General features: G+C 39.6%; 2 protein-coding genes across 2 annotated transcripts in view; one reads left to right on the top strand and one right to left on the bottom strand.

Moving 5' to 3' along the window:
* Positions 1–23,927, top strand: part of LOC120432493 (tachykinin-like peptides receptor 86C) — a 173,948-nt gene that overhangs the window by 27,336 nt on the left and 122,685 nt on the right. The window contains exons 2-4 of the mRNA XM_039597707.2: positions 684–1,440; positions 12,686–12,831; positions 18,164–18,377. Of these exons, the coding sequence (XP_039453641.1) occupies positions 1,247–1,440; positions 12,686–12,831; positions 18,164–18,377 (554 nt within the window). The 5' untranslated portion in view covers positions 684–1,246. The remainder of the gene's footprint in view (positions 1–683; positions 1,441–12,685; positions 12,832–18,163; positions 18,378–23,927) is intronic.
* LOC120432491 (protein scarlet) lies at positions 19,346–21,723 on the bottom strand. The gene is made up of 4 exons (XM_039597705.2): positions 21,201–21,723; positions 20,270–21,144; positions 19,645–20,215; positions 19,346–19,586 (listed from the first exon to the last, which is right to left on the bottom strand). The coding sequence occupies exons 1-4, from the start codon at positions 21,649–21,651 to the stop codon at positions 19,414–19,416; spliced, it is 2,070 nt and encodes a 689-aa protein (XP_039453639.1). The 5' UTR covers positions 21,652–21,723; the 3' UTR covers positions 19,346–19,413.

Here is a 23,927-nt window from a genome sequence, read left to right as displayed (position 1 = left end):
GGAAATCGTCATTAATCAATGATTGCCAACTAGGACGTCAATGACTGTACCACAAAATTATATAAATTTTTAAGCACAATTGATTTAGATCAAAAATTCCTTCAGTGGCTTCAAGAAGGCAACAACCGGCACATGCTGATTCATTTTGGTGCTGAAATTCGTTAAATTGAATTTAATACAGAATATTTTATAGTGATGATCAAATTTCTTCGAAAATGATCAACGGCTTCACCTTAAACTAAAACTAAATTTTAAAGAATTATAAAATCAACTAACAGTTGGGTCAAAGGGCCATTTTACATGATCTTTCAAAAAAGGTCCGCGGGCCACAAAAAATCACCTCGTGGGCCATACTTTGGTCACCCCTGCTTTACTTGTTTCGTTGGAGTAGGGTTAATCAGTGAAAAAATTAAAAGGACTGCATTTCAAGTTGCAACCATCATGACGAATTTCAAAATTTTAAAAAATTTGTCTAACCTTGAAGTTAGCCTTGTTACATGGAAGAGCTTTCAATAGATATTGCGAAAAGGTGATCTGCTTGTAATTCAATTATTTGTGGAAAATGATTTCAAAATATAATCCTTTTCCTCGTGAAACTACAGGGCAGGTAGTTCGCTTAGCTTATCATTAATGTAATCCACTTATGTTGACAAATTGCCATTTTTCCGCTTTTCCCTTCGCAGGCTTATCGGAATCGCTCCAAGTGCAAGGCCATGGATCGTCCTGGTTCACCAACAGTCATTTAGCTGTGTGTATGTGTGTGTAAGCGTGAGCATTTGTGTGTTGTTCCTGAATACAACACACTCGAGCTGTGGCTTTGTCGCTGTAAGTGGATCTACACACGAGGAAAAAAAAATCTGCTACCATTTCCTGTCCTCGCAGTCGATACCCTGAGAGACTGTGCGAGGAAGAAAAATCAACCGGCTTGAATCAATCATACTTCAGCGTCGCTGGTTCCACCGGAAATCAGTAGCCAGGACCTCCGTTCGTCTCTGGTGGAAATATATTGTTGTGTATGTGAGAGTGTTTGTGTATTTATAGCTGCCAATCTGGTAGTCATCTATCCATTCTATTGTTGGCACTCCTGGGAGAAACACCGATTGTCAACAAGTGGCCGGAAAAATAAACAGAAGAAACAAGATTTGCCACGTTATTTCTACATGTGTTGGTGTGTAACAGTGTGACCGGTGAAAGCCGGAAGTGATTAGTTTGAGGAGAAAAAAATAGTGTAATTCAGTCAAGCACGATGAGTGATACAGTTGAGCTGGAACGGTTGGTCAACTGTACCCAGGCCACGATCCTGCGATATCCGTGGTCCACGGAGTACAATTCTTCCGTAATTGGCGAGTTCAACCGGACCGAGATACTGGACGTGCTGGGCGAAATGATCACGCTTGGCCGGAGTCATGTTCCACGTGAGGACGAACCGGTTACGTTGAGGTAAGGTTCTTCACCACACTAAACTTCCTGATTGTTGATCAATTTTTCGTTTGGTATTTTTTGCGGTCAGTTCTTAACTAGACTTGGAGGCAAAAAACATGTTTCCAATTGAGTTTACAATTTACATAAGTTATATATTTTTATGAGCTAAAAATAGGGCTGCTGCGAATTTGATGGGATCCAAGGTCACATTGAATGTAAGCTTTCCATCGCTTTACTAGCCAACTGCGGCTTCTTCTACAGCTTATAAGCACTAGAATAGTTACATTTATCGCATGTAAGACCCCCTTGGGGCTCGTAGGCGCAGTGCTGAATTGGAAACGTTCCACAGTGTTCAGTGACAACGACACAGCCAGTATAGCTTGTAAAATGTCACACAATTTACATATGCCACTTTTCCCTCGTTTGGTCCTACCCACACACGTGGAAAGCTCAATTCGATGAATCACAAATTTACATTCCAAGCGTAGAAAATTATGGTAGAAGTGGCTCGTTAAAGGATTTTTCGAAAACCAGGTAACATGTGTTAATGTTCCTTACAATTAAGTTGAATTTTTGTCGGTAATTTTTTTACAATACCAAGTTTGATGAGTCGAAAAGTCAGCTGAATCCCTACTAGGCATCGAATTGCTTTTAATACATTTTTTTATAAATTTTCACTTTTTATTTACTGTAACAGGACGACACGCTGAAATAAGGCCACTTGCGTCTCCGGAGCAAAACGATTGTCCTTTGAAGCGGAACCAACCACCAGAAACTCACCAACGAGTAATCTGCATAAATGATGGGCCACTTTCGTGTTCATTATTGGTTGTCAGTTTTACTGCGTAGAGGCGAAAAAAAAAACGTTCCGTACGGCTGCGTTGAGTTTCTGGTTTATTCTTTCCAATGAGAAATGCCCACTTCATGTCTGCGACCTGCAGCAGCTTAAAATATTCATCGAGTTGGGAAAACGCTTTTCCTGTTTCGTGTTGGTGCAGGATGGTCCGGTGGTTATTTAAGTTTACGCGTTCAGGACCTGCAAAAACATTTTTCGAATACTTTTGCAGTTAAATTGTAAATAAATGTTAATTTTACAAAAATAAATATATGATACTTTCAAGAATACTTCAAAAAATTATAATGCTTACTGGCTAGAGGTTTTGTTTCCTAACGTTAAAGCTATAGTGCACAATTAAATTCAGGTATTCGATTTATGCGTTAAGCCAATTGAAGTTAACCAGATAACTTTTTAATTGGATATTAATTTATTAATCGTCGATGCAAAACTTAATTAATTCAGGAATGCCTGTTTGCAAAACTGTTCTCAACAATTTTTTTTGTGCATTTCATACATTGACAAATATTTTAATTTATTATGGGTCATTCCACCTGAAGTGTGCAAGAAAAAATGCAAATTTGAAAATTACCATCTCCGATTCTGCTCAAATTTGGCAGAGCTGATGAGACTATAAAAACATGCAAAAATCCCGAATTTCATCCAAATCGGACCACCCCCTCCATTTTTGTACCCTCCCAAAAAATCGACTTTTTGGCGATTTTTGAGCAAAACCACTATCTTCAAACGACTATAACTCAGGAACCACACATCTTAGAGGGTCGGTCTTAGACTCAATTTTGAAGGAAATTGGACGTAGAATCCATTTCTGTGATCAAAATTTAGATTAAAATATGTTTTCTACCTGTATTGCGCAATTGAAAACTTTAAATGGTCGTATCTCAAAACAGCCCTATTTATTTTTTGAATTTGACCTCGCCATCGTATTCCCCGTCCGATTTTACATAAGAATCACTTATCGACAGAAAGGAATATTTTTCGTTCCAGAGATATCGAATTTTAAAGTTTTGAGTATTTGAGATTACCTACATCTGCTACACTCGCCGCCTCTGCTAGATGCACTCGGGCGCGCTGATCTATAACTGTTACCTGTTTTTATTGAAATAAGATTTCATCCCAAATAATCATTAACAAAATAGGCAAATATTGAATGTACACCACTGTAGGAAACTGCTGTATAATCTTAAATTTAAAAAAAGTATACAATGAATTTGTGTGCTAGCCCAATCGATAGCCCATGAATGGAATTCCTGCAGAGCTAGCAGGAAATTGCAATTAATCTTGTAAGAAACACTTAAGAAAAAGTGTACGATACATTATAGTGTTAAAAATTATGAATTAACATGATTATACTCTCGTGAAGCATGATTAAGCAAGAGGATTTCCGGAAAGTATAAAACTGAAAAATGTAAGTAAATCACAAAGATTAATCTGATTTATTAACTGATTAAGATCAAATTCAGTTGTGTTGATTTCGACACCGTCCGAACAATATTCTTTATTTTTGTTTGTCAATCATTTAGAAATCTTGAAAGACGATAAAGCTGCTGTCAATTATTCAGATGAAACTGGCTCACAATATAAAAATCGGTTTAATATGATCAACCTCTCAAACCGTAAGGCAGATTTTTTGAAGTTATTGCTGAATGGCAATATTTTGCTACCGCACAGAGTTATTTCATCTACCACAGCCAGCTCTACATTTGTTCTCACTTCAAATAAAAGAAATAATTTGATAAAATGGGAAGAAATGAGGAATTAGGAAAAATATAAAAATAATAGAAACATGATTTTTTTGAAAATTGTATTGTTAAAACTCTGTAGCATTTGCAAATAAATATTCAAAGTTCAAATTTTACTTAATATGGTTCAATGACTCTGTGATCAGGAAAAACAGTGCATTGAAAATTACCCAATAAATATTCCTTAAACAAAAAATAGGTTGTTCAAGGTATTGATCATCTCAAAATCGTATAAAATTATAAACATGATTCATCTTACAGAACACCAGGTAGTAATTATTCATCATCGCGCCTGAGTGCTTCTAGCAGAGGCGGCGAGTGTAGCTAATCTCAAATACTCAAAACTTTAAAATTCGATATCTCTGGAACGAAACATATTCCTTTCTGTCGATAAGTGATTCTTATGTAAAATCGGACGGGGAATACGATGGTGAGAATTCAAAAAATAAATAGGGCTGTTTTGAGATACGGCCATTTAAAGTTTTCAATTGCGCAATACAGGTAGAAAACATATTTTAATCTAAATTTTGAACACAGAAATGGATTCTCCTTTAAAATTGGATTTCCTTCAAAATTGACTCTAAGACCGACTCTCTAAGATTTGTGGTTCCTGAGTTATCGTCGTTCGAAGATTTTCGTTTTGCTCAAAAATAGCCAAAAAGTCGATTTTTTGGGAGGGTACAAAAATGGAGGGGGTGGTCCGATTTGGATGAAATTCGGGATTTTTGCATGTTTTGATAGTCTTAACAGCTCTGCCAAATTTGAGCAGAATCGGAGATGGTAATTTTCAAGTGCTGTTCCGCTTCAGATGGAATGACCCTTATATGTTTGAAACAAAACAAGGTCTTTTCTAAAGTGTAATATTTGAAACCACAAAATAAGTGTAAAAGTTGGTACAAGTAAAAAAAATCTTCTCCACAAGCATTGCATTGGTTGACGTGTGACAGCGTAAAAATTCAACTTCTAATGGAACACTCAAAGGCATTGCATTGCACCGGTCTCAACATTAACAAAGTGTAAGCCAAATCTGACCAAATGAGGTGGCCAATTTGTGGCTTCTGGAGCATGGTTCCGCTGCAGCCAGCATATTTGAAATGTCTGTTGGCTAGGGAGAGAACAAGAGAATCCCATCTACACTGTCGAACTTACTGTGGAGTGTTACAAAGTGGCTAGAATTGAATTATCTTTGTGCTCGTGTTTTACGATGGGACACTGCCCTGTGACAATCGTTTTACTTTGTAGTCAAGTATCAAAAGTTTGTGCCGCTTTAGGAATAGTTTAGTTTAATTTTTAAATATTAACTATCAGTACAATGCTCCCCTTTCTGGATAATGCTTCAAATGAGAAAACTTTCAGAAAGCGAACAATCAATGAAACTGAATGGGTTTTGTACCAAAATCTGGAAAAAGGAACGAAAACTATATCATTAAACAATGTCGACCTTGAACAGCCGAATAGAATTTCGGGGTAAAACGGTTCATTACGCACAAAACTACAAACCACTTCCAGCGCGGGGAGCACAGGTCAAATAGGGAAAGTTCTGATTCTGAAACTCTGTATGGTTTCCACCCAGGCCAAGCAGGCTAAGTTTGTGCGCTCAATTATAAAGTTTTCGAAGCTCGGTTGCATCAGTAGTGTTTGGCGGTCGTATACCAATGAGTGCTGCCCCGTTGGCAGTTTAAACATAGAGAGAGAGAAAGCTGGTTTTGCCAAGTGGTCGGGATTGCCAGCAACAGTTGTGAACAAGTGTACGACCGAACCGGAATATCGACCGCTGACTAGTTGGTTTGTTGTTCAGCGCCGGATATTAATACAAGTTGGGCATACGATTGAGGAAATTTATTGCTTCCTCCGAGCTTCGGGGTGCAACTGCCATTTATTAGCAAACTGTTCTAAAGTAAACAATTGTTTTTTTAGGTTTCAGTAATTTGTTTGTAAATTACTGCCAACGATTCAAAAGGGTTTTATGAACAAATTAAATAATTATCACTTTTTTCATTTCCCTCTCCAACTGTATGAACTATATTCCTTCGTGGTTCTCGCATTCGTGAATTTAATTCACGATTTTGAGAATTGATTTTTTCCGTGTAGTTTTGGTACGAGCCCATAAACCGAACAAAGCAGGCGCTAAGCAAAACCGAGGTACAAGTGAACCGCGTGTGCGGCACAGTGCAGGGAAGCTTGCCATTCAGCATCAACAAAAGTGAGAGAGTCAGAAAAAAATATAAAAAATATCATAACTTGGTGTCATTTTAACATTCCAACGCCCAAGGCTCCAAAAAAGTTGGAACGGTAACTTCAACTCAATGGTTCTCGGGCATAACTCAACCAATCAAGATAATTCTTCTTTCCAGTGATTTGTTAGGATGAAGGTGATTGATAAGGCTTTTAGATAACAAAGTTTGGATTTAAAACAAATTAGTCATATATTTGAAAAGGTCGCATGAAAATTTGAAATGCGGTTTTGACAGCGTCTGTACCGAAGAGCCTATTTCTGGAAATATTTTTAACGGATTCCTCGGGAAATTTTACGAAACGTATTTCTGACATATTTCTGAGTAAATAGAAAAACTCCCATTTTCAGCCAAATCGAAGCATTTAATTTTTTTTGTTCATCTTTCATATGGAACTTTTGCATATATGCATTTTTTCGTAAAATCGCGATAACTCGTGATGTTTATAAGCAAACCCCTTATGTCTATATATCAAAATTTTTGTAATTGTCTGCTCTACAACTTTGTAGAACATTGTTACACTCTAAAAAATAACCCTGCAAAGTTAGAAAAAACACGAAATTTTAAAATGAAAAATTTTGTTCTAAATGAAAAAATGACCCTTCTGGGACAATGTAGATTCGAAAAGTACATTAAATTTCCCAAAAAATGACATGTTCCAAAATTTTTTACAGTCGAGTAACGGAAAATGGGAGAATTTTTTAAACTTTTTTAGTGTTTTTTTCGATGAAAAATACGTTTTTTCGGAATTCTGAGTACGCCATCAAATCGGGCGTCTAATTTTACATAAAAGTCCCTTTGACACCAAATTTCTATCTCATCACCGTTTCAGGCTGCAAATTATTGAAAAACACCTCTTTTTTCGCATGTTCAAAAATGGAAGGGGTCGTACCGCCCCTCCGTCACGAGATATCAAAAAAACGGACCTCGGATTCGTGATCAGGGACAAAAGTTACCCCTTAGGACAAAGTTTCACGCAAATCGAAGAGGGGTCGGGGCAACTTTTCCCGATTTCGTGTGAGTTGGTAGAGAATTACCCATATACCTTTAAAAATTGTTCATTTCTAAGGTGTAAAATTGGTAGGCTTCGAGGTAGGCTTAATATTACCTCTTTTATGATGTAATTTTACTTCAATGAAGTAAAAGTGGGATTACAACGGAAAAGTGGTACACATGTTTTCTGACATGAAAGACTACACTCAACCCCCGGTGGTTGGTCACTTTTTCGTTTGACACTTTTTTAGTTCGTACCCCGTTGGTTGGTCAAAGTTAAACTAAAAAGTGACGAACTGTCACTTTTTATACGGCGCTCACGCACACTATCAAAACAAACGTTTGGTAGTGCGTGTAAAAGGGGTGTCAAACTAGAAAGTGATCCCGTTCGTTTGAAAACAGTTGGTGTCAAACCATCGGGGGTTGAGTGTACTTTGTATATGTTCATCCACATATAAAATAATAACTTGATCATTTTCCTACAAATTATTATGACAAAACCATTCAAAATTAACATCTTTGCAACCTCGTAAAAATATTGCCGCAAAGATAACACAATTCCTTTTTGTGTCGAAACCCTCGAAACTCGCCCTAGTGTCGCAACGTTCTGATTTTTATGTCAGATTACAACATCATTTCGGTGCTGTTGAAAGCACATTTTGGTGCCCCAAATCCCTATCACCAAAGCTGGAAATGGAATGCTTCCACTGTATTGGCCACTTTTTCACTACAGTTAAGGACAAGTGGGACGCTAGTGAAATGTTTTGGGGAAGAGGGGGTAAAACGGTCGCTTTTAGTGTCTGCAAATGGAATTTCAATTCATGTTTTGATTCTGTAAATTTTTTTTTGTATCGCTGGTAATGAATGCACTCGTCTCATTTATCCTAAACATTTCCACACTCTCCAAATCGGTGCGACCTTTCAATCCGTGATCCGGATCCGGATACGGAAAGCATCCATCAGGTCCAGTAGTCACTGATGGTGGCATTCCTGGCCCCAGCAGGGTGTCACAGGGAACGGGTGTTATATCGTCGATTCGGAGTGGACCTTTTCACACTTCTTTGGGCACGGTGTCGGGACAGTGGAGGTCAATGGTGCAGCACGGCAGGAGTGTGGCTATGCTCGGGAATTTATATGACATTCGTTGGACCATGTGATCCGATTATTTAATGCTTGCAAGAGGTGGATGCGGATGATTTGGTATTGATTTTTGGTTTTGATGCATGGTGTTGGAGAAAGAAGCTTACTTTATTGTAGTTGGGAGATGTTTCTTAAGGGGTTACATACATGTAGAAAATCACAAATTTTCATATTACAGCAAATTTATTGAATCCACTAAAAAGATGATTTTCAATCACTCCTGAAAGTTTCATAAAGATATTACATGATTAAACTGAGTTAGAGACGATTTTGCCGTGCGCATAGCGGACTGTCAAACTTTCTGGGCGTTTTTCTTGAAACACCGAGTTGATTTACGGGTGCCACGATATCTCAATATGGGATGGACCAAATTGGCTAAAATTCGGGTTGAAGACTCTCAAGACATATCACGTGTGCATGACGAAGCCCGATTTTGAAATTTGCTTAAAAAAAATACAAAAATCAAAAAATGACGATTTTTTATATTGAAAAATAAAAACCAAAAAAATTTCTATCTTTTGACACAGGACTATGTCTCTATTTACTATATTGGGGGGCCAGTTCAGAAATTCGATCCAAAGCGTCACTTTTAAGCGTTAAAAAAGGGGACATTTTGAACGCTTATATCTTTTTTCCCTGTGAATCAATACAGACGGTTGGACCACCAATCGAAAGAGGAAGACTTCAGCTATTGTTTAACTACATAGATAGTTTGACTAAACATAGTTAAAGCACTTAAAACATGCAATCAAAATGAGTAATTTTTCAGTACAAATCGGACAGATGACCAATCAGAGCGAGCGTATGCATTCGAGACCGCGCCCCTTTTGTGCCGTTCTCCGGCTCTGCCGCTATTTAAGCAGAAAATTTCGCAAAAGCAAGTCACTTTGGAACGAGCACTCGAACTGTGCACGTCGGGCCGGCACGGAGCAGCAGCAGCAGCGGCCAATAGAAGAAGAGGACCAGCAACCAGAAGGAAGAACCACCGGCAGCAGAAGGAGGAAATTCGAGCGAAGCGGACGGCGTGGAAGTCGCTATGATGCGGCGGTTCTCATGAAAAATGTCGAATTGGTGGTGGAAAAAACCTGGAGTGGCCTCGAAGTAGGTTCCCTCGGGGCCTGGGGGGACATTTACAGAACCATACTAGTTGTGGCAATATGGGTATCAAAATTCATGGTTTTTGATACTGAACATAATAATGGCCATTTCGACAGTAGTGGCCACAACCTGGAGTGGCCGGTGCCCTCAAAGAAGGTTCCCCCGGGGCCCGGGGGAACTTTTACAGAACCATACTAGTTGTGGCAATATGGGTATCAAAATTCATGGTTTTTGATACTGAACATAATAATGGCCATTTCGACAGTATTGGCCACAACCTGGAGTGGCCGGTACCCTCAAAGAAGGTTCCCCCGGGGCCTGAGGGGACATTTACAGAACCATACTAGTTGTGGCAATATGGGTATCAAAATTCATGGTTTTTGATACTGAACATAATAATGGCCATTTCGACAGTAGTGGCCACAACCTGGAGTGGCCGGTGCCCTCAAAGAAGGTTCCCCCGGGGCCTGGGGGACATTTACAGAACCATACGAGTTGTGGCAATATGGGTATCAAAATTCATGGTTTTTGATACTGAACATAATAATGGCCATTTCGACCGTAGTGGCCACAACCTGGAGTTGCCGGTGCCCTCATGGAAGGTTCACCTTGGGAGAACATTTATGACAATTTTGCCGACAAATCTATGAAACAAAATAAAATAATCTTATTCCAGATTTCACTAGCAATCCAACAACACATTCAAATTGTTTGGTCCTATGTCTTTCGGTTATGTCTCTGACATACCATCTTGAACTTTTTTTAAAAATAAGTTTTTTTGAAAATCGGCCATCGTCATGCACACAGGTCTGGTTTAACGAGTCTTAACCCAAATTTTGAGCCGATTTGGTCTAGGCAGTGTTAACATATCGTGGCACCCGTTTTTGGAAACTGCTAACTTAAAATAGCTTTATCTCGGCAATGATAAAATCAAATGCATATTTTAATTTCCTGAAAACAGATTTTAAATGAATTTAAATGTGTGTTCACACCTACCTCCTTTTTGTCGATTTACATATATGTGACCCCTTAAGTTTTTTCTTCTTTTTTTTCCATAAACCACGTGGACACTTTTTTGGAAATCTCGACACCCCCCCCCCCCCTCGTGGTCAATTGTCCATACAAAAAAAACCTTTTTGTATGGAGCGTGGACAATCGCCATACCTCCCCCCCCCCTTTCTCCTAAATTGTCCAGGTGGTTTATGGATGATCCCTTCGACAGATTACATTTTCTAAATGTCCCTCTTCTTAAACATTGGTTGTTTAAGTAGGTTGTTTGTTTTAAAAATAGGAGGAAATAGGAAATAGCATGTGTTTTTTTATTAGCAGTGTCCAATGAGACATGACAATCTTAGCATTTTAGAGTCATTTGGTTTTTTTCGAAGTTCCATAAACGCTAATAAAACCTGAAATGGGTTTTATGGTATCCTTCAAAAACTTTTATGTTATGGGGGATAGCATACACAGAAAAAAGTGTGATTTTACACAACACGGAAAAGATGAATCACGTGTTACATCAAATTGCATTTAAATTTAAATGTGTAATGATGTGCAAAAGTGTTACATCATACATTATGTAACATTCGGAAATATTTTTGTGTGTTTTTAGCACTGGTGTCTGTACATTATGGGTGCTCCATTATTGACCATGACTTTCAAGGATTACTAAATGGACTATAGGTAAAACGTGGTAACCAATCTTCACCATTTTGTAACTTCCAACGCCTAAGGGCCTTTGCTTAAAAAAAAAACATGTGTGAAAATCTTAAAAACTTTACTTAAGCTTTAAAAGCTTTCAAACTCGTGAATTAACAAATAAAAGTTAATTTTAGGATAGCTTTTAAACTAAGCATAACTTTTCACGCATAGTTTCAAGCTAAACTATGTCACCACACGAAAAAAAGTGTAAATTTACTTGACACGGAAATCATTAATCACATGTAAACTCGGCTGATGTAAACATAAGATTCTATATCACTCGTAAAATCATGTTTTTACGTATGATTTGTTGCAAATTTACATCAAATTGCAATTAATTTTATTTAAGTGTTACGCCATCAATGATGTAACATTTAGAATTATTTATTTCTGTGTATTTTTGGGATAACCAAAAAGTTACAGCCCAGCTTTGCATGTGAAATACTTGCTTTTACCGTAGTTCTCTCAAACATCGTCATGTAGGGGTGGATGTTCCGTGCATAGATGACCAATCCCAAAGTAGAAAGTTGTGTTCTATAGCATCGACATAGGAAAAACATATGAAACCCTGCCCCAAACCCATATGTTGCTGGATATAGAATGTAACGTAATTTAAATTCGTTTCACCCTTAGCCAATGTAATTGAATTTAGCCCCGTGCTCGAGGCACCTCAAGAGGATTCGGCAATGAATTACTCTGTATAGTCAGTGTGCGTGTCCCGAGAAAAATTCCGGCATAAATTCTCAGCCTGTAAAAGAAGAGACCAAGAAAAGTTGTAATCATGTTATGACAAATTGCTTTTCACGCATAATTTTTTGCCTGTCCCAAAATCCTTCAGAGAAATCCTTCCGGGAAATCCCTCGAGATTTTGGCAGACAGCATTAAGAGCACTCGACAATGATGGGGATGCTGCTGGTGCACACATGTTTTACTCATGAATATTTACCTCTGGCAAAAATCGTTTGCGGATTGTCACGGCGTACACTTCTGATATACAATTCTAGCAGAATCCGTAAATTGGCATGTTGATGATTTCTTCGAATTCTTTATATTTTTAAGAGTGCAATTTTTGCCACTTTTCCTATGAAATAAGTTTCAATCTTGTTGTGCTATCTTGACACAGCCTGAAAATTCATGTAAGTGTGACAATTGCCCAAAGGGATTTCTGGTTAAAACGCGTTTGACACAGGAACGAGCTAGACTACCGTAAACATTTTCAGTTACAACTTGGGAAACCAGCAACCAGATTCAACCAAACTTCAGGATGATCCACAGAATGGTCAACCAAACAAAACGAGTTTGTTATTGTTTACAATGCGTGCTATCGTTTTTGTTTATTCAAGGTAAAGCATTAAAACGCTTTTTTCTCGGAACGTCAAATTTCGGTGTTCTTAACTTTCTCGTTTGAAGCAGATTGGAATCGAACCCAGAACCATTCGCGAACACCGTAACCAGTCAGACGCGCCATTTTAATGCCATTCTCACATCATCTTTTTTTGCAGGGAATTCATCACCGAGTGTTTGTTCCCGACGACCAAGAGCCCGTACGAACTTCCCTGGCAGCAAAAGATGGCCTGGGGCGTGGTGTTCGGAGCGATGCTGCTCGTGGCCATCACCGGCAACTGCATCGTCCTGTGGATTGTGCTCGGTAAGTGAATGTCATACAGTAGGGTGGAATACCAACATGAATTTTATAGCATAGGTTTTCTTCAGTTCCTTTGGGGGTTCTAAGCAACCTCCAAAAATATTTAAAAAAAATGCTGTATGCGATTGAATTCAGTGTGTGAAATTGATCTAAAAAAATCATGTTCTAACTAAAAGATTAGTTTCCTTTGAGACTTGTACATCCAAAGGAAAAATAGAGATCAATAGAGATCAAAAACTGCAACAGTGGATTTGCTGCAGAAAATGTTACATTTTATGACAGTTTTTGCAGCCAGCTCATAGCTCATTTTTGCCCTAGTGTAAACATGTCAGCAATCTGCACTTCTCACCAATACAAATATATGCTGGAGCATCCTCGAGAAACATCGAGCACTCCACGGCGCAGGTTGCTGGTGCAAGCCTCGTTTGAACTTGTTTTGTTTTCACAATACTAGCAAACAGCACTCAATAATGTCGGTAATTGTCGGTAACGGGCAAAAATGCCATACCACTATATCGCAAAATATTGCACAAAGTCTATAATACCTTTAATACTTCTGATCCAGAAAGACAAAACTCACTAATACTCTCAAGCATTCACCGTGTTGGGGGTAGAAAATGGTGATCGATTGCAACATATTTTTTTGTTTTTTTTTGTTTCAATTTGAATTTTACAATTATGAACATTATTTTAACATTTACCCTATGGTTGGCAGCAAAGAAGAAAAAATCCATTGAACCGCACACTGGCAATGATGCTAGCGGGCGTTAGTGTGTGGGTTTCTCACTTAAAGGTCTGGCGTGGATGGCATGGATGCAATTTATGCAGTACGATTTGTATGTTTTTGCTCTTCTACTTCCAATGTGCCTGAAACAGTAACTTAGTAAGATAAAACTGGCTAATGACATCGTTTGTTACTGCGACTTTGCCACAAGTGGATTCAAAGGAATGGACTGACTTGGCTTTTAAAAGTTTCTCAGCTTATTTATTTTTTGAAATGGTTTGTATGACAAACGCTTTGTAAAACAAAGCAAAGAGGTATATATCATTTTGAAACGTTCAATAAAACATACTAAAATCGGGTTGATTGTCTGCTATTACAGAGTAATAATATTTAAACAGAGTAATTATATTAAAAAAACACCTGTTTTTATAACGTCAAATTTAAATTGCCATTTATTGGAAATATAATCCATAAAGTTTAAATTTGTGTGCTGCATTCCGCATCATAATCAAAACCAAAAAATCTACTTCGCAGAAAAATTTATCATGAATTAATTGCAACATATTTTCGGAGAAAACGAGTCATTTCAAATAGTCTTCCTTGAATTCATATGAAAGGTATGATTCGATTAATTCTTTTCATCGAAATCATGATGACAGAGGGATGTTTTCAAGAAAGGCTTCATTTCTTGGTGGATCATCAAAAATCACAGTTGAATTTAATTTTTGTTAATTAAAACTTATATTTAATGTTCAATCCTAAAATAATAATTATTTTTTGCAGAATGTGACTTGTCACAAAAGTTTAGTTTTTTAAACGGGAATAAATATAAAGGCGTCATCCATAAAGTATGTCACGCAAAAATCGGCCAAAACTAACCCCCCTCTCCCCTATGTCACACTTTGTCACACAAGGTTGAACCCTCCCCTCAACAAGTACGGCACATTTTGCCAGACCCCCCCCCTTGTTTTCGATGGGATTGTTTATATTTTGAAACTCTCATAATTTTGGTATTTTTAGCAATTTTAATATAAAAAAAATAAATTATTCTTAGTATTCAATTTTTTAATACCTAAACATTCCGATATAAATAACAGTTTTGTATCTTTTAAAAATTAGAAGACCTGGTATAACATTCAAGTATTAAAAAATCTTGAAAACTGTTTTTCACAGCTTTGTATCTAATAAGTTGAAACCATTCATAGTAGTTTTGTTATGAACACCCTGCTTTCAAAGCATTTATTTTTATCAAGCAAGAATTTGCAAAATATTGAATTTCCAGCTGATTTTTTGATTTGATTTTTGAAGTTCCAGCTGTAAATTATAATGTTATACCGTCATCAGGGGTAACATTGGGTCTGGGGGTGAGTTTGGGTCATACAAAAATGCAGAAATTTGTATGACCCAATGCCCCCCCCCCCAGACGCAATGTCACCCCTGATGACGGTCCTTCTAAATAATAGTAAGCAAAAAATTTTAGAAAAAAGGATTTAGTTTAATTGTGTACATTTCAAATTAATATTATGTAATCATAAAAAAAACCCAGCGTGACGTCACAATCTCCCCTTCCCCCTTCGTCACATCTTGTCACACCTTCCTCGCCCCCCCCTAAGAGCGTACGTACTTTAAAGATGACGCCAAACAGGAAATATTTAGAACTCAAATAAAATAAACTGAAATTGCTTAGTTGAACTTGTCAGCCATTTTCATGAGTTATTTTTAATTATCACGACACGGCAATGCAGATTGGAAAATGGAAATGCTTTTTGTCGTCAATTTCCAGCGGAGAGAAACTTCCCGGAAGTTCAATTGCTTTCGGATTTTCATTTATGGCGCTGCATCGAAATCTTTTGTTGACCTTTCTTTTTTGAATAAAAGCAAAAAAAAAAAGATAGTCTAAAGGGTAATGCTCGCGTCGCGTTTTTGCCTGTTTGTTTTGTTGTTTTATTGGTACACAATGAGTTATTTTCAATTACTCTCATAAAACACAATTTTATGTGAAAAATTAGCAAACCCATTGGGTCTTCAAAAGTATTGATTATAATTGGATTTTTTGGAATTATTGATGAAAAAGGTTTCGGGAGAAAAAAAGTATTGGTTATTTTTATTCTTTGGTGTAAATAATGAAGGATCTTCTGGATAAATTATGGCATTTTTATTCTGGGTTCTAATAACACTTCTATCCTAAGACAAGATTAGATTTATGGCCTTAAATTTAAACCTTAAACTTTGAAAAAGTATAATCTACGCTAAGAAAGTTTTATGTTCAAACAGGAAAAAAACGACGAATTAATATTTGTTGGTGAATTGGGGTAACCATAGGGCTTCCCAAACCTTATATTTGTCACGAAAGCTGTCAAGTGATGACAGCTGAAAAGGTATTGTTTTAGACACGTCCTTTATTGGTGGCATTGGCTCATGCGTAACTTAGATATGGGCGTGCTTGAACTGGTTTCGTTGTGTCATATATTCGGGACTCTGCCAAGGAACACTTTCCGGAAATGGATTCTTGGAAGTTGATGTTTTTCTAGTCTATTATTCAGTCTACAAAAGCTGAATAATGGAATCTGCAGGCAGGCGCGAAAATGATGCCCGTTATATTCTTGGGTACATTGCGCAGTTCGCTTTTGAAACAACTTTTTATCAAAATAGTAAAACAAAAAAAGTAAAAATGAATTTACATCGTAAACGACACTTTTGCAACAATAACATTGAAAAGTGATTTGATGTAAATTGTCAGTAAAACCCTCTAAGGGGTGAGATTGGGTCAATTTTCTAACGATTGGCATTTAAGGTAGAGCTCAAATATGACCCCAAAAGTGATCTAAAGTGATTTGGAAATGTTGAATCTCAAAATGATGATATAGAAAAATACATTTGGTAATGTAATGATTGAGGCTGGACTGTAAATCAATATAATAAATACGAACAAATGCAATTAATCATCAATTAACTTGAAAAAAAATCAAGATGTTTCAACTGAGTTTTGTAATTTTAACAGTCCACATGACTGGACCAATTCGCCAGAGTTCGCTGGCTCGAATCCCGTGATGGACGCAAAAAATCTTTGAATTTATTTTTCAAACAATTCAGAATTTTCACAAGAACAAATATCATTTTTAATATTTCTGAATGCTTTTTTATGCTTGAATTTTCTTTGTATTTTGGCAATCATACGTTTCTTGATCATCAGTTTATACGCATCAAAATTCTTTGATTTCACCAAATCCATCAATTTGCTTCTCCCTGCTCAATCAGAGATACTGTCGATTCCACAGTTTGTTTCGCTCTTTGAGGACTTCAACTGTGCAGGCCGAACCCAGAAGCACGGAATAAAGTGAAGTAGGAGTTCAAAATTGATAATAAATAAGTTTTTTTCATTAAAATTGTTTACCGACGAGCCGTTTCCGCCTACACTAGGGTATTGATAAAACGTAAAGAAAACAGTCGCAAAATGAACTCCGTTTCAACTGCTGCTTGAGAAAATTGGTTTTCGGTATCCTGCTGATTAGAACTCTAACAGTTTTTTGATAAAAATGTAATAATGCACACTTTTTTTTTATCAAAAAATGCATACTTTTACATTTTTGTGCAAATTAATTTTAACAGTTCATGCAAAGTTTGATGCCCAAAAAAAGTCATTTTGAAATTACCGTCAGCAGGGGTGACATTGGATCTGGTGATGAGACTGGGCTTGATAAACCGCCACCCTTTAAATCAAAAATTCAACTGCGTCACTGTGTGGGAAGTCAAAATTGACGTCAAAGAAAACTTTATCATAAAATCAGTCAGTGAGAAAAGGAAACCAGCAGCAATTCGATATTTTCACCGGAAGCCCTTTATATATAGACTACCGAAATAATGGTGTCCGTCGTTTATTATCTACTGACGAGTTCTTGAAAACCAGAAATATAACACTCTCGTGCAGACATATGCTGTACGCAGCTGAAATGAAACATTCCACCACTTGGTAAGTTGTCACGTCGAATTTCATCTCCGGAACGTCGGATATAGTTTCCGGGGAAACCCATATCGAGGAAAAGTTTCAGAAATAACTTCAGCCCTTTCAGAGATTTAATTAAGGACCGTAAATTGCTTGATACAAAAAAGCTTTATTTCACCATCCACTAAAAATGTATTGAAGATAAAAGACCGTGCCGGAATTTGAACACGCAAGCGATGAGATTTTTTTCCGCATTAGGGGTTTGAGCCGTGGGCGTTTTGTAGGTTCGTTTAGAGTAACATCTAGTTAAAAAGGTGGATTTTCTTGTGTGGGTTTTGTTGAGAGGTTGGAAGATGTTGAAATTTTAGCAGAATTTAATTTGTCATCTTTGAGAAAGTTATGACTTATTTTTTTCACTTCTCTTTTATCAAATTAAACTGGCGAACCAACGCAGAATAATAAGACACCTACGCAAAGTTTAAATTAACCTGGAGTAACTCATATCCATCATCATTTACTTTTCCAAGTTTTCCTCACAACTTCGACGTTTTCAATACCACAACCAACCTTATCATCATCATTCACACGTTTCCAGCTACTAAACAAAGTGGATAAAACTTGGGTTTGATATCATTTCCGCTCAAACTTTTCATCTTCTTCCGTTGCAGCTCACCGCCGGATGCGCACCGTCACGAACTACTTCCTGCTGAATCTGAGCGTGGCCGACCTGCTGATGTCGTCGCTCAACTGTTCGTTCAACTTTATCTTCATGCTCAACTCGGACTGGCCGTTCGGGGCCGTCTACTGCACCATCAACAACTTTATGGCCAACATGTCGGTGGCGTCGTCCGTCTTCACGCTGGTCGCCATCTCGCTCGATCGGTGCGTATAATAAAGTAAATCTTTCCCAGTTCCTGAGGGGAACACCCTTGAAGAGTATTGGGGCCGGCATTTACAAAGCGGATTCAGTGGCAGTTTCATTCTCAACTTAATGTTCACATGTTAGGGTTAATGATAACATTCCATAGGTCGCCTCCCTAAGGTGTCGTGATAAGGTCCAGTTTGTGACAATACACTACCTTCCCTTTACTAAGCAATCGATTCCAGAAGGGAAAAGATAACCAGTTGTGTTGGTCCGAGCCGGGATTTGAACCCCGATCTACCGCTTACGAGGCGGAAGCGTTACCACTGGGCTACGTGGCTCGGTCAATGTTTGTCCTTTTTGTTTACTATTTTTTTACAGTTCGTCGAGATCGTGCTATCTTGTCGCGTATGAATGTTGAGCCAAATTGAGTTATGAACGCCAATGTTTTGCATATCCCAAAATTCGATTTCAATCCTGAGAGGTAACTCTTCTTATGAAGCCGAGCTACCGTCGCCGTAAGGAAAAAGAGAATCTGGGGAGGGGATGGGTTTCGACTAGCGACGTGCTGGGTTTCCAACCCCGAGGTTGTGAGTTCTATTCTTGTACCGGAATGATGAACATTTGATTTGATTGATCGTGCTATCTTGACACACCCTGAAAATTGCTGCAAGTGTGACAACTGGCCAAAGGGTTTTTTTTTGTCAGAACGCGTTTGACACACGTGCGTGCCCGACTACTGTAAACACTTTTAATTTTAACTCCGACAACCAAATTCAACAAATCTTCGTGCCAATGCACAGAACGGTCAGCCAAACAAAACGTGTTTCTTGTTGTTTATTCAAGGTCAAACGCTCAAACGCATTTTTCTCGGAGTGCCAAAAAGCGAGTAGCACAATCACGTCAAATTGAGACTTTAGTGGACTTCATGTTAAACAAATTGTTTGATTCCGAAAAAAAGATTTTTCAAATTTTCAAAAAGATAAAGTTGAGGATATATTTATTTTCTAAATCTACTTAAAAAAAATCTGCTTAAATAACACAAAAAGCTAATCCTCAGTGTCGGGTTTTGCGCCACAAAAAGAAACATCCTAGCACGTGGAACACAAAGTAGATAGCGACCATGGCCCAGATGTTGCGCGCCAAGTGCGACTCGTTGAAGCTGTAATGGGTGAGCACTTCCGTGCCGGTGCGCATGCACGGCAGGTTTGGGTCTTCCGTTGAGCAGGCTGAAAGTGAGAAGATTACTTTAAATTATTGTTCCGAAATTTGATCGTTCTAACTCACTGATGTTGGTAACGCCCTCCCACTGTGCGATCGACATCGCCTCGTTGGCGTACAGCATCCACGAGATGTACGGCATCCAGCTGATCGATACCGGCATCGAACCAATCTGGATGAACACACCGGAGGTGATCATCAGGATGTAATCGAACGGGACCAGGTAGGCCATCGCCAGCGGGAGGGAGTTGAACGCGGCGGAGAAGAAACAACCGCACGCCGTGGATACGTTCATGACCAGTGTTGACGCGATGACCGTCACGAGGAAGGCGGTGAACGTTGGACGAAGCTGGGCCAGCCAGTACGCGACGATGACGAAGATCAACGGTTCGGCGATCAGCCCGGGCAGCATGGCGAGCATGTTGGCCACGTAGTACTGGGAGGTGTGGTACAGGCCGGATTTGGTTTCGCGCATAAACAGCGGGAAAGTTTCTGGGAACACGGACAGCACAGAGTACATCGGCGAGAAGGTGTTCTCCGATACGAAGATGAACAGGATGCCCTGGATCGCTTGAACGCCGAGCTGGTCCAGGTTGATGGCACCGGAGAAGCACAGTCCTGCCATGAGGGCGATTCCCTGCAAGAAATTCTGTTAGAGCTCGATTGATGATTTGAGTTAAGGAATACCTACGATCTTTTGCAGCAGTCTCAGATATTGCACGGTGGGATCACGAACTACCGTCAGGAACGAACGGTAGGTTAACCAATACAGCGTGTGTATCCAAAGTGGCCTTCTGGATAGATGCGACTCTTCGGTTACTTTGAAGTCGCCCGTTTCCGCCATATGCATTTCCAGATTGATCAGAACATCTCGCTGACCGGCCGCTTCGCTAACGGCGAACAGATCGCACAGTCGATGGGCCGATCGTTGAGAAGCTTTCTCGTAACCGGGGGCAGTAGCAAGCACTCCTATGAGAAACTCGGCTGGATTGTAGTTCGACGGACAGCTGTAGCCGTGCTGTTCGAAGAATCCCAGCGCATCGTTGGGCTTTCCGGCGTAGGCCACACGGCCATCGGCAAGCAGCATCACTTGGTCAAACATGGAGAACAGCTGACTGGACGGCTGGTGGATAGTACAGATGATGGCCGTTCCACGCTTCGCCAGCAACTGCAGCGTAGACACCAGATTTTGCGCGGAGAACGAATCGAGTCCGGTGGTCGGTTCGTCGCAAAACAGAATCGTCGGCTTGGTCAGAAGTTCCGTTGCGAACGCCAAACGTTTCTTCTCACCACCGGATAGCATCTTACCCTCACCAACTTCACCGATTCGGGTATCGGCACACTTGGCTAGACCGGTTCGTTCCAGCAGTTCCTGAATTAGCCGTTCAACGGAAGCTTTACTCACACCTCGATCGAGCTTAAGCTTCGCCATGAAGTACATGTGCTCGCTGACCGTCAGCGATCCCACGAACAGATCGTCCTGGTGCACAAACCCGGACAATCGGTACATGTACGGCCCAATCGGTTGTCCATTGACCAGAACGTCCCCCTGCACGATGGTTCCCGCTGCAAGAAAATTTTTCAGTCAAGTTACAAATCATACATTTTGTAAGGCTTCTCACGTTGCGTCCGGTAGGCCAGCGCCGACATCATCGTACTCTTGCCCGCTCCGCTGGAACCCATCAGCGCGATCAACGTGCCTGGTGTAACCGCTCCACTCACGTTGTTGATGATCCGTTTGATCGGTCCTCGGTCGGACAGCCCACCGCCACTCTGACCCGTCGCGTAGACGCACAAATCGCGCCAAACCAGCGTTGCCCCTTGCTCCGTTGGTGACCACTTATTGTAGCTCCGCAGTGAAGACTGGTAACAACGGGAACCGCCCATGGGATGAGTTGCCGTTCCCGTGCCGGGAGATACGCAGGACACCGGTGGCAGCACCGGTGGCGACTCGAAGCTTTCCGTCGTACTGTTGACCGACGCGGAAGTGGTCTTCTTCTTGTTGCCACTTCCGAGCGGCGTTGCGCTAGTGGTCTTGACCATGCTGGTCAGAGCGATGCAGGCCGCAGACATTGTTCAGCGTTGTTGCATAATCCAGACGCTACCGAACTACTCGACGATCGAACACGGACTGTTGTGTGCTGTCGTCACCGTGGTGCACCGGCTCATTCATAACCTAAGGTAATCGATACCTTTGGGACTACACAGACAAGTGGATGCATCCAACTAGCTGTAAAAGTTCTGCAGACAGATTGAGGAACTCAGAGTTGTTGATAACAGCAATGTATTGTGAAATAAGGAGAAAGTCCAAATGCAGAATCCACCTGTCTCTGAGCCAACAGCAAAAATGTGTGGTTTCATTCGGTTCCCACCACAAGCCGCCAACGGGACGACGCAGCGCACATTCCTTGGAAGCCAGAAATGCACCTTAACAAATTAGGAGAGGGCTCGTTGATGAAGTGCGTGAACAACATCATCGGCTGGACGGCCCCAAAAAGGCCCTGTAATCCGATATCCCCAACGTCTGATGGCAGCATATTTTTTCGAGCTCCCTTGGCGATAAGCCAAGTGATGTAGAAGAAGGTTGCGGTGAGTGAAGGAATGAAGGGAGAATCCGTACAAGAATTCAACGATTCAACGCAGTAGGGTTGGCAGTGCAGTGGGCTCCTTTGACTTCCCGGAAAAGTTGAACGGCGTTGGTAACCCTAGCGTGCAATATAGGCGACTCGTAAATTCCTCACGTACATGGCAGAAAGGTGTTGTTAATTTGTAAAATGAAGTACGCAAAAATGACGCGAGTGCGTAAAGCCGGGAAGCGGATTTGGGCACTGGAACGGGTTAGTGTTATGTTATTGGAATCGAAATCGCCAGTCATAAAACCACTGAGCTACACATATTTTCAATAACCGCACTTCCAAAAAGCACAGCTTTAAAGGCGAAATTATGCGTCGTAAAATCGACAGCTGGAAAATCCAATCACGATGCTCTCGGAAGACAAAATTCCCGCTAAGCGCTCATCAATATTCCAAAACTGACTGGGGTGTAACAGCCAGTCTTTCCATCCAGCAGAACATTTGCCTTTCTAATCGTTTCAATGCGGCTTCCCGCACCGGAAACGGGTCTCGTTAGCAGCCGCAGCGGCTTCCGCAGTTAAAACAAGCATTTTATTCTGTGAACTTTGCCCAAAACAGGTTGATCTTTTTTTGTAAAGGACGATTTTTGTAACAAGACGTTTCCGGGATTGGAAAATAATTTGGAGAACAGGCTTAATGAGATCGATTTTAATTAATTAATTTCGATTTTAAAAAAGCAATAAATAGTCTTAGGAGCCTTTTTGGTTTTTTTTTTTTTTTTTTGAGTATGTTTTAAATGGCTGTAACTTTAGCAAAATTAAATGTATCCGACTGAGAGTTTTTTCTACGAATTACAAATAGTTTCGGACACTTTGGCGTTTGGTGAAAAATCATCTCAGTTTGCTCTCAATTTGCTGAACCGATTTAAGCCAAATCGGTCGTAATCGCTTTTGTTTGGTTTCCCATTGAACCCAGTTGTTTTTTTTAATGTAATGATTTGAATATTATATGCATACTATAGATCAAATGTTAAGTACAAAAGGGGCTTTTCCTAAATATTCGAAAAAGAAAATTTTAATGGATTCGTACTACTGATTCGCCTCAAGACATTGAAATCAGGGACCATACAACAAAGTATGGATTCACGAAAATCAAAGAGGACTCTGGACAACTTCTTCCGATTTTGTTTGAGTTGACAAAGATTTATTACAAATTGCTAATGTGAAATCCTCTTCCAACACTAGCTCAAGAACTGCTCCTGGTAACAAGCTATCATTTGCAGTTGATATTTGCATGGCAAACAGTGGAAAGATAATATCGAAATCATCGTCATCATCATCATCATCGGGATAAAGGGGTTTGACGGTACCGTACGCTGCCAAACGCAAACCAAAGCCCCACATTTCACACATCGTTAATTACGTGAGCTCTAACACGACCACCGGAAATGGCCCATTGGCTTCTGGGGCCTCCGAGTTATTTTGATGATGTCAGATTTAATGGATTCGATGTTGTTGTGGGTGTGAGTGCAAAGTGAGTTTCAAAATCAATCAGAAACCATTTTGCAAACGTAATTATTCCGGTTAAGCAGCTTGCAAATTTACGCAACACTAGTCAAATGGAACATTGTTGCAAATTGTAAGTGTCAGCATGACATTTTGGCTTGCGGGGTAGATTGTATAGGTCAGCTAACAGAACCGGAATTGAAAAAAAATACCTTTAACAGCTGATTGTGCAGGTGGTGCATGCGAGTTTTAATCATTCGTCTAAAAAACA

The sequence above is a fragment of the Culex pipiens genome, chromosome 1, assembly GCF_016801865.2.
Source record: "Culex pipiens pallens isolate TS chromosome 1, TS_CPP_V2, whole genome shotgun sequence".
NCBI lineage: Eukaryota > Metazoa > Arthropoda > Insecta > Diptera > Culicidae > Culex > Culex pipiens.
This window is presented reverse-complemented; position numbering and strand designations above follow the sequence as displayed.